Source organism: Phalangium opilio, unplaced genomic scaffold (assembly GCF_054372755.1).
Source record: "Phalangium opilio isolate 3A_F unplaced genomic scaffold, DU_Popi_V2 ptg000329l_1, whole genome shotgun sequence".
Lineage (NCBI taxonomy): Eukaryota > Metazoa > Arthropoda > Arachnida > Opiliones > Phalangiidae > Phalangium > Phalangium opilio.
This window is the reverse complement of record NW_028324226.1, coordinates 7,807,467-7,819,495: the sequence shown is the minus strand read 5'-3', so window position 1 is coordinate 7,819,495 and position 12,029 is coordinate 7,807,467. Positions and strand designations below refer to the sequence as shown.

General features: G+C 35.0%; 1 protein-coding gene across 4 annotated transcripts in view; it reads right to left on the bottom strand.

Moving 5' to 3' along the window:
• Positions 1 to 12,029, bottom strand: part of conu (Rho GTPase-activating protein conundrum) — a 110,408-nt gene that overhangs the window by 61,747 nt on the left and 36,632 nt on the right. For all 4 annotated transcript variants that reach the window (XM_089858732.1, XM_089858731.1, XM_089858729.1 and 1 more), the window contains exons 3-7: positions 9,371 to 9,427; positions 9,079 to 9,260; positions 7,914 to 8,274; positions 7,436 to 7,581; positions 5,074 to 5,127 (exon numbers count right to left, since the gene is read on the bottom strand). In XM_089858732.1, the coding sequence (XP_089714858.1) occupies positions 5,074 to 5,127; positions 7,436 to 7,581; positions 7,914 to 8,274; positions 9,079 to 9,260; positions 9,371 to 9,427 (800 nt within the window). The remainder of the gene's footprint in view (positions 1 to 5,073; positions 5,128 to 7,435; positions 7,582 to 7,913; positions 8,275 to 9,078; positions 9,261 to 9,370; positions 9,428 to 12,029) is intronic.

Sequence of the window (12,029 nt, the reverse complement as noted above, 5' to 3'; positions counted from 1 at the left end):
TAACGCAATAAAAAATTACTTAGACCTAAACAATACGTGAATTCAATTTTAAAACCCATCTCCTACTTGAATCTAATATACCTGATATTTTCTTGAAAACTAACAAAATTGGCTGTAATATCCATTAAATTTAAAACAGTTTAAACATTGTTAAATTTTAAAACCAACAAAGTGGTTCCTTGAACGTGGACTTAAATTAACATAAAGGAAAGATTACTTTCATATAGCCTGGTGTTAAATTTTCTAAGAAAAGATCATGTAGTGAGCGAGAGTGTAGCCATTATGGCCTAGATTTTTACCTAGGGGTCCTGTTTTGGGTTTATAAATGGACAGCTGATGCTTAAGAAGGATCGCTCATGATATAGACTGACATTAAAGAGATAATTTTTGGATTAATTTTTCCTGCTATCGTGCGTACATTTTTTTTACGTCTCACGTAAAGTCCCGCGTCTAATTATATCTTAAACTAAAAAATATCCTAAAAAAGTAGAAATAAAACTAGAATGTACCGGGGATAAGTGAAAGCGATTTAAAAATAGTAACGCGAGTAGTGAAAGCGTTTTGAACCGAATTAAATGGCCGCCTCGCCCTTCTCTTGATCCAGAAAAAGCGTAGGATGTTTTGAAAGGCCGGGCTTAGTGAATTTAATGGGCCACCCGCTATATTAAAATCACGTTTGTGTACTAGAGAAAAACAATATTTGTATAGTAATTACTGAATTTAAATTTATTTACACAAGACGTAACCCAATAACGGAGAATTTAATGGAGGGTAAAAATCTTTGTTTATAGTAAAGAAATTAATAATAATATCATAAGGTCATAAGATATCTTCCATAAGTTTGTCACTGGTTACTGAGAGCTTGTCATGAAGTGACAGGGGCGGACTGGCCATAGGGCCCCAACTGCCACTGGCAGTGGGGCCCCAGTCAATGGGGGCCCTCCTTTTCGGGGTTTGCATATTTCAAAATTGGTCCTTCACTAACTCAAAATAGTTATGTATCCATAAATCGGACATTGGTAAATGACGTCTCATAAGTTAATGTTCATTTAATAATTTATAAAGCGGAAAGAGATAGTTTTGTAGTCTTATTGTTTTCGACTCTACATTTATACCTTGGCCTATCCCGCGAGAAACAAAACTTAAAATCGGTTTATATTTTACTTTCATGCTTAGTGAGAAAAGGGGAAAATAAGGGACTAAGAGCACATTAAGAGAAGGCTCAAGTTATAAAACTACTACTCTTCATCACTTTTTATTTTTACTGTTTAAGCTCTAGTTGAAGATAAATATTATAAATAAGTTTTATATTTATATTTATATTCATATTTTCACAACCATTACCCACTACAATTAACCAAGGTCGAGGCCCGGCCGGGCCCCCGAGAGGGGGAAGCCCTCACATGAGCGGTTCCCGTATGAACGGATTCCAAACTAGCGGTTCCCTAAATAGCGGTCCTCATAACAGCGGTTCCCTAAATAGCAGTTTTCCCGAAATGACAGTTTACCCGTTACAGCAGTTACCGATACAGTTGTTCTCGTAAACGCGGCGTACCGTTACAGCAGTTCTCAAAAGAGCAGAAAAACGGGGATGCAAAAAACTATAGTTATTTATTATGGTGTAGGCTAGGTTATATGAACTCTAATAGAACTAGGTCAGATACGGATAATTTGGTTTGGTTAAAGTTGATTATTTGAACTCAATAGTATTAGGTGAGGTCAGTTGGGTTGGGTTGGGATTTTAAGGCGTTTTTATTCGTTTGGTTTGAGTTAGGTTAGTTATATTTTGGAAATAGTGTAACAATGTTACGCCTTTTCCAAAATATTGTTGTTTATCTTCATTGACTTTCCAATTAATAATATGCCTTTTCCAAAAACTTAGGTCACTTTACCAATGTTACGCCCTTTCCAAAATATTTTTGTTTTTCTTCATTGACTTCCCAAATAAAAATATGCCTTTTCCAAAAAAATATGTCACATTACCATAGTTACGCCTTTTCCAAAATATTGTGTTTATCTTCATTGACTTCCCAAATAATAATATGCCTTTTTTAAAAAATTAGGTCACATTACTGATTAAATGATCACAGAATAAACTAACATAAAAACCAACGAACATAACTGTATTGTAAAGAAATGCTCAAAACTAAAGACAAACACTGCGATTTCCCAAAATAGCAGCCGCTATTTCTAAAACAGCAGCTGCTTTTTCTTGAAGAGCAGTTTTGATTAACGCCGCTGTTTTTTGGAATCGCGGTTGCTAATTCGAGAACTGCTGATACAAGTTACACCCCCCGAGAGGTACGGGCCCCGGGAAAATGGACCAAATTGCTCCCCTCTCTCGACGGACCAGAAGATACAGAAACTTTTCCGTGGCCTATCGCGAGAGAAACAAAACTTAAACCTCCGTTTATATTTTACTTTCATGCTTAGTGAGAAAAGGGGAAAACAAGGGACTGAGAGCACATTAAGAGAAGGTTAAAGTTTAAAAACTACTACTCTTCATCACTTTTTGAATTTTACTGTTTAAGCTCTAGTTGAAGATAAATTTATTTTTAAGTTTTATATTTATATTTTTACAACCATTATCCACTAGAATTAACCAAGGTCGAGGCCCGGCCGGGCCCCCGAGAGGTACGGGCCCGGGAAAAAGGACCGAACTGCCCCCCTCTCTCGACGGCCCTGTGCATTATAACGACATTATCGACATACTCTCCTCTCATTTTAGGGATCGGCTTGGGGGGCCCTTTTTAAAACGGTGGCAGATGGCTGTGCAGCTTGCCAGTCCGCCCCTGTGAAGTGACGTAGTGCTACGTCATAGATTCTCGTAAAGAGAAGCTTGGCGAGGCGCTGTCGAATAGGAAGATGAACTGCAAAAACTAGTGTAGTCAATTCTCACATCTATCTCGAACTTCCTCTCTGTTAAGTCTACAGCATTACTTAGTATAGGTAGTGTCATACTTATGGAACATATCTTATAAACTTATGATAATACTCTCTCAGAAAGCAGGGTTCATAGCAGCCAGGTTTTTAGCCCTTGTCCCATATATTAAACCTCAAATTGTTACCCATAGAACAATTGCTGGAATGTTCTCTGTGAAACATTTTTCGGTTGTCTATGATTTTTTCATAAACCATCACTTTATAGACTATTCCATTAATTCCAGAAGAGAAGCCCACCTTCCCTCGTGCCAAGAAGCACCGCTAGAGGCAGTGCGAGTAGTCTGGCGTTGCCTCTTGGCGCGATGTAAATAACCAAAGAGGGTGGCTTCTCGAGAAACGCTCTAGTGCACTTTATTGCAACGTGAAGGGTTGTCATAGTCTTAGATTAATTACTAAACACATACCGCAGACTCTAGTAAATTAATTGCCCATACCTTCTTTAATATCGTAGGCACTCCAAATTAATTGAATTATTTAACATTTGATACGCTGTTTCGAATAAAAAAAAGGAACTTCTGTCATGGGTTTTCCAAAAAAAAAAAACATAACAACAATTCCATTAGAAAAATTCGGAACAATTAAAAGACTAGGCAAATATTAACGACCACATTCACAGTAATTTCACTTAAACTTCATTAATAGATTGAAACCTAAAGTGCGGAAAAACTTCAGGCAAATTAATCTAAAATTAGCAACGGTTTTCGACCCCAATTAATGTACACTTTTGTCAAATCTTCATCTTCGTCAAAAATATGCGGAAATTGTAACAGTTCCCTTAAAGTCTAGCGTTGGGAGTTGATTACTAAAAGTAAAACCATAATATCTGTTCATTGTTACTCTACACTAAAGATGAACCATCTTCATATTAAACAAGGAAGTGAATAAAAAGAGCATCACAAGGTTACAAATTTAATTGAAAAATGCACCTAAGTATATCATGGCAGTATTTTACTTCAGTCAACGGAGCTCTGATTAAGACTAAAAATATCTTCGATTTTTTAAAGTGATATACAATGGGGTGATCGTAGTCTAACAAAAACAATTTAAGGAAAAAAGGTGAATCTGGTTTTGTTATTTCAGGAGGTGTAAGTTGTGGATGGCTACACGGAAGTTGGCGACCAAAAGGAAGTTGTTTATTATTAAGAGGCATCTTTTGACTTAAAAATGGAGGCGTAGAAGGTCAGCTATAGGATATATTGAGAAAGGTGGACGCGGAGATCTTGTTTTAACAAGGAAATAAATGGGGACTTAACACAGTGCCCGGAAAAATCGGGTCATGCTAATCTAAAGAAACGTTAGGATTTTGTAGAAGAGTGTTTCGCCCATACTAGATTTTGTTATTTATTAAAATTAAGCTATTTGCGTGCATTGTGTATTCATGTAGCTTTTAAAATAAATAACATCAACGATATAAATAGAGCTCGAACGAAATATCTGTTGCAAAACTTCTAAATTAACTTCATTTTGTAAAGAATAAAGTTGTTAAGTTCCTTTAGCCATTTTACCATAAATACATGAGCAGTTTAATTATTCTCTTAAATTCATTAATTTTAGCCAAAAAACTAAGTAACGTTACAGGTATTAGTCTTTCATCGAGAAATATTCTGTGGGTTAATAACCGAGGTTAGGAATGCATACAGCTAATGGGAATAATCGTGTTCCCATTTATCCCATGTTAGTTTCTAAGCGGGTTTTTTGGGCTGGGCTTGATTACTATCCATCACACCTCACAAATCTGACGTCTTCCTAATTGCATTTCACTACAATGCGAGGTCAGGCGAGCGCACGGTTCAACGTGTAGCGATGCAGAGTATTCGCGATTTTAAATTCCGCCTAGATACGTTGAGAAAATAGTCACACAATGATTCCAATTAACTGTATGTATTCCTTCTGCTGTTAATATAAAATAACTTTTCCCCATAGATTATAAATTACTTGAAAAGGTCATATTTTGAAATTATAGGTTAGTAAAAAATCTTTATAATAATAACTCTTGGATATTAACGAAACCATGGTTAATTGAGAGATCAATTATCCCGAGTCTCTATTTAAATCCCAGTAAATATCAAGGCTAATTACTCGAATAATTAGCTATATTGAAATTCCAATTAAATTTAAAAAGGTACTCACCGGTAGCGAGTTTTCCTGGATTTCAACGCCGTCCAGAACTTTAAATCCAAAATCCTGTTTATTAAAAAAAAAAATAAAATTTCATCTTTAAATAAGATTTATAAATTGTTTTGCTTATGGCTAATATTTTGACGCTTGCAATGAGGAAAGGTGCACAAAATATGCACGGGTAATTTTTTGAAAAAAAAAAATAACCTTTCAAAAACATAACGATCCAGTTGGTTTCAACAACTTGGGCCTTCATTTCATTTTAGTCTTACAGGTAACCTTAGAGAAAGAGGGTTATTTTTCTCACAAGGGTCACTAGGAAAAAAGCTTATTTTCTCTAAAATGTGAGATTGTCTGAACTAATCAATTTAAGGAAGTTCTCTTCTTAACCCAAGTTAATTTAGTAGCGGGTAATACAGATTTTAGATTGAAAATTTAAATTTCGTGAAACTAGAAGCACATAGATAACAATAATGTGCTTCTGGTGCAACTGACCCTATTTCAGAATAGTCAACTGTTTCAAAACATTCTAAAACTTATTAATATTCCATGGTGGCTTCCTATCATCAAACTCGGTTATAATTGAAGGTGAAACTGTTGTTGGAAGCTATGAAGACTATTAGCCAAAACAGTAAGATTAACAGTTTATTGTTTTTTACTTTTCGTAATTTAAAACTATTTTTCAACTAATTTGTGGGAAATTATTAAAACGTCTTTTGCTTATCGAAGAACGTTAAATATTAAACTGAAATTTCGTTGTTGGTCAAAAGCGCTATTTTTAAGGTAAAATTGATATCCCTATTTCAACGGATGTTGCCTGACCACTTTGGTCAGCCTAATCCTGTTTTTATAACAAGTCTATTCAAACTTTTATATACAACTGGAATGATCTAATTGAAAATACTGTTTTTTATCTCAGATTGTCATACTGTTCCCGGTTCCCTCAAATCACCGCCATATTGACAAACTGCTGCAAACGTATGAGCTCAGAGAAACATACATTATTTGGTCTGGGATCTTGGGCAGTGCAATATTCAGAAGTTGTTTGATAAAGGGGCATCAGGGTTTAAAAACAATGTCATTTTATTAGCTTTAGAATAATTACGCTCAAAACATTATTAAATAGAGATGGGCCGATACCGATCCCATATCGGTATCGGTACCGATATTTGACTTTAACCGATATATCGGTATCGGTTAAAAATGAACCGATATTTTTTTAAGGAAAAATATCGGTTCATTGTCAAACAATACCGATATATCGTTTAAAGTCAAATATCGGTACCGATACCGATATGGGATCAGTATCGGCCCATCTCTACAACCTATATTATAGCATCTATTTTCTTATTGATATCGGTTAATATATCGGTATCGGTTTAATATCGGTTTATTCGAAGGATCGGGTAAAATATCGGTATCGGTACGTATCGGTTTGCCAAGTATCGAATGATATCGGTATCGGTTAAAACTGGTATCGGCCCATCTCTATTATTAAAACTCCCAAAATACTTGCGTTCAATAGTTTCCGATATTAGGCATAAATTAGATTGTAATTTTTACTCAAAATTTTGCCAATTCTCCAATGATGACATTGGCCAAAGTTTCAATAAACAAAAGCAAAGGACGATGGGAAAAAAGATTGATAAAGAAATGTTTAGGCGTTGGGAAATGCACTACAGGACGAGGTTAAGCATTTGTTTTCCCTTCCATGGTTTACTGACACTTTGACCAATGAGACCACTAAAAATTACGAAAGTACTGAGTAAAAAGGGTCGACTTCCATTGGGTTCTCTAAAACTTGGTACGAATTAAAGAAAGGTTTTTCTCAGTTTTGTAAACGTTTTTGAGCGTATTTTAGCATTCTACTGCAATAAAATAATTCTGTTTGAAGTCTTCACAAAATTTAAACAAAAAACTAGAGATTTCACTAAAGGCGTTAGGGATATATCTCCCATATAATTTGACTTCATTATTTTGTATATGATAATATACGGTTTCCATGTATTAAATTGCTTTTATAAAGCACACAGGTACTAGCAGGAATAACAATAGTTAATAGAAATCATTGTGCAGGCATTTTCTCAGAGTCTCTATAGGCGCATTTTGTGGAAAAAGCTAGACTAATCATTATGCATGACGAACTTTAAATCGCGAATAATCTATCTAACTGCGACTTGCACCTTGCGCGCGCGCTTGACCTCGCATTGCTACAAAAAATTATTTCATAGAAAGACGACACAGTTAGGAGGAGTGACGAAATTGTACACAAGCCCGGCCCACAAAACCCGCATAGAAAATAAGTTTAGAGATACGGGCACAATGATCCCCATTAGTTGTAAGTATTCGTTTTACTACCTTTTTCGATACTTACATCATCATTTTTGTCTGAGAGATAATCCTCGTCCGGTATTTCTTCGGTAGAGTAAAACAAATTCATGATTGATTTTCGTCGAATGGCTGAATTGGGTCTTAAATGTTTCATCGAACTTCGTATATTGTAGCTCAAGACTTGAACTCCTATTAAACAGAAAATACTTCAATTAACGTTTATTCGCAATTATCATGAGTTCATATGATATGCTCCGTAAGTTTGTCACTGGTTACTGAGAGCTTGTGACGTAGATCATAGATTCTCGTAAAGCGACGCCTGGTGAGGCACTGTCAAAGGCTTAGTACAGACTAAATAGGAAGATTGACTGAATGCGAAACCGAGTGTAGTCAATTCTCGCTTGTCGTTTTCGAACTAGCTCTCAGTAAGTCTCTAGCATTACGAAGTGTAGGAAGTGTAATACTTATGGAACATATCTTATGAACTTTTGAGTTGTATATTAATATTAAAATGAGTATACCTGTAGCGGAAATGGGTCCTTCTGGAGTATGTCCGAGCTTGTATCCTTGTTTATGATTGCCTCGAAGGAAAGGATTTTTGTCCATCCAATTCTTCTTGTTTTTGCTTTCGAAATTCTGAGCCTTGAAAACGGTACGAACCTCGTCGACGGAGGACTGTCTATGTTGTTCAATTCTGTTTTTCTTTTCGACATTAGCGAGGTCATAGTTTTTCTGCCCATCACTCGACAATTTAGATGATGAATATGAAGAGTGGACATCGAGAGGATCGAAGTCATCTTCGATCAAACTTTGAGTCGATTTCGAGAGAGAATTACCAGGGATTAAAGGAGCTGATAGTGGTCCGTCACCTTTGTACTCGTCCTGTAAAAGTGGAGAAATTGATATTAGTGCCAAATACAACCAAGAATAATCAATGCAATTCTAATTGATCAATGTAATTTGTATTTGAATAGGGTAACTACAGTCAACTTTTGATCCCTTATAACGGTAAGTAATTCAATGGCACAAAATTCCTTGGATTTTCACGAACTAACCATAGTTTTTTTTTTTTTCAATCCCACGGTAAGGTAAGGAAGTGCATGTAAAAATGTATTGCCTAAAATTGCAAGTAATGATTCAAGACGGAACCCTAACCTCCACTTTTCTATGATACTAGTAGTCAATTTGTATTTGAGAAATATTTAGTCAACTGACGTAATTTTATTTATTAATTTAATTATTTACTGGTTAATTAGGCTTATATTTTAATTTCAATTTAAAAGACAATTTACAACTCTCCGATAATTCCTGACTGCAATATCTCACAGATATTGCCATTGTGAGGAAATGTCCTTAGAAAATCGGTGTGGATTTTGAAAATACATGATAAAACCACTGAATTTTCTATTCATGTCTTGAATTTTTTTCAAATGTATCTCATTTTGTTTTTTAAATTAAAATACGAGTTATTACAATCTAATAAGTCAATCAGCAAATTCTGTGCCATTTTGTGTAGAAAAACTGTTTGAGCATGTAGAAGCAGTTTCTATTGTTTAAAACTTCAGCTGTTGAGTTTGATTTACATCTTATAACCGGTTTCAGTTCAGGCATTTAAATTTCATCGCACTATGAAGTCTAATTTTAACCATTTTCCACCATGGCATAATTATCTAGTATGATAGGTACCTCTTTAATAGACGGAAAAACATCTCTAACATCGGGTAATCTTTTCCCAATTTTCCTTTTTTGAATAGTCGCTGCTCTGACATGATCCACCCTTTTTAAAACAGCTTCAGCCTGTGCTAAGGTCAGTGTGGAAATGACCTCTTTCAATGGCGCATCATCCTCTCCTTCAGCGTCGTCAAAAGCTACAAGAATTTAGAAATTCAATTTAGGGCCACTTTGAAAAGAAACGAATCTTCCCGCTAGAATTATCTACATCACGCCATCTATACGCAGATAGAAAAATAACACTAACCTTTTATTAAAAATTCAAATCCAGTTTCTCTTAGCCAATCAGCGTCAGATACTGCCTCTGAAATAAAAATTAAAGATATTCAGTTACGTACAAATAATAAATTATTTTAAATTTCTGGTATGGCGGTAAAAAGGTATACAAACCGCGAAATTAAAAATAAGGAAAAACGAAAATGCTCTAGCACACAAAGAAAACAAAACGTTGAACATTAAAAATAAAAATTAGGTCATCGATATTTTTTTAAGATTTTACAAGCGAATACATGATATTATTCTAGAATAATGATGCAAATGTTTCTTTCATCTAAACCACAGACTTTCATCACTTTTGACACTCAAACTTAAGATCGCATTTGTCACCGCGTCAAAGTGACTTAGCACTAATTATTAAATTTCTAGCTATCAATTCGTATTTGAAGTTAGCTAAATGCAATATTGCGGAATTGCTATGTCGCGAGATATCAATCAGATCAACTTTTGAATTAATCAAAAATGTCTTGATTAGAATCAAGACCTAAAAAGTATCGATAAGACTGAGGGTATCACTTGTCTGAAGGATCAGATATTAATTTTTCTTTTTAATTGAAACTTAAATGCATGCTTAAGAAAAAACAACGTTCCATTACCGTTTTCCGTTGAAATAAATTATTTTACTGGTAATCAATTTCAAAAATTTACTTATCTCGGCTTTTCGACCACAATTCCATTCCCCGAAAACATTTTATCATTACATTAATTACTTTTGGGAGAGTACGTGTATGAATTTGCGTTTTAAAAGGTTCCTAAAGACGTTACATCCCCATTCGTGACCGGCACTCTTCGCAGTGGAACATTTTAATTATTCTAAAACCAATGGCGCCAAATTCAATAGGGACAGTAACATTTTTAGTCGCGGTTTTGCAAAATGATGTAATATCGGGTGTACTTTAGTGAACCGTCGTATTGTTCTTTCTCATAGTTCAGGGCATGATCAGTGTTACTGACCAATTTCTCTCTCTAGTTTCTAACAATGGTTAGAGAGTATTTGATATGGCACGGCACAACGTTATATACATTTGTAAATTCTAAGTAGCACAAAAGGAAAAAGAATCCATTTTTTTATATTTTGGTTTGAAATAAATAAACTCATCATAGTAGTTATAACGAACAGAAAGTCAAGAGAATGGCACCGGTAATGAGCAGCAAAAAGAGAGGAAAGTTTGCTTCAAGGTAGCAGAGGGACATGGTAGTGAAAATAGTAATCTAGAATTTTGTTCGTTCAAACCTTAATATATCATGAAAAATTCAAGTGAGGAGGCGGCACTACCTAGAAAGATCTATTTTGGAAGATAACAGCGAAAAAATTATGTTCTACACACACTGGGACTATGGGAGAGTTTCTGGGCCGCAGGTCGCACATGATGAAATTTCAACTCCAGTTTACATCAATTCTCCCTGGTCGTACTAGTAGCAGGTTAAGCTATAGTTTTCTCAGGTCCTGTTAGTCTCGAAAGGGTTATATAGTCCTTGTAACTTTTAAAAGGTTGTTGTCATGGCTAAACAGACCGCTATTACAGCTTTTTATTGTTTTATAGGTTTTTTTGACACGTTATCTCCCAAAAGTAATTAATGTAATGATAAAATGTTTTCGGGGAATGGAATTGTGGTCGAAAAGCCGAGATAAGTAAATTTTTGAAATTGATTACCAGTAAAATAATTTATTTCAACGGAAAACGGTAATGGAACGTTGTTTTTTCTTAAGCATGCATTTAAGTTTCAATTAAAAAGAAAAATTAATATCTGATCCTTCAGACAAGTGATACCCTCAGTCTTATCGATACTTTTTAGGTCTTGATTCTAATCAAGACATTTTTGATTAATATCTGCTCCTTCAGTCTTCATTTTAATTAAGAATGTTAAGAAACTATTTTACATTTTCAAAATCTGCACTAAGCAGAAACATATATAAGGGGGACCATAACTTTAGCTCAATCAGACATTTATTTATAATGATACTTCAAAAAAAAAACGTAAATCAATAAAAGTTTGTATTCTTATTGAAATTAACATAATACAATTTTTACCAATCATTTATTGAAACGCGAGGCGCCCCCCTAAAAATTCCAGAAATAGGACCAAATTGACAATTTTACAAAATTTTTAAAAATGCTGATTTATGTCCGTTTAACATTTAGCTCAAAATTGTCATAAGCCCAATATGAAATTCGGATATCCTTAAAACTTCATAAAGACGATCCGAGATTGTCAATTTCAAACTTTTTTGCAGCATAAACTAACGTCTGTTTAATATTAAGCTTAAAACCTTAAACAAAATATAGTCAGGGCTACCCCAAAAGTTCACAGAGATGATCCAAGATTGTTAATACGCCTAAAAAGTTCCATCTTCAAAATATGTAGCCGGGGAAAAGAGAGCGTGATCGAGTGGGCTATGCTAGTGGTTGGAAGTCGCGGGGGTTGGGACAGGGATAAGGGAGTTGAGATGCATTGGAAATGATGATGGGCGACCTCTCGCACGCCCCTACCCTTCGGTAGGCATTGCTAAGTGCTGCCACGGAGCACCATTTTATTTGTATGAGAACTCTATTTTGAAGATAGAGGGAGCGCCCTTTACAATTTCGTCCAGTACGACCTTACCTAACCGCTGAGAGCGCTGAGAGGAC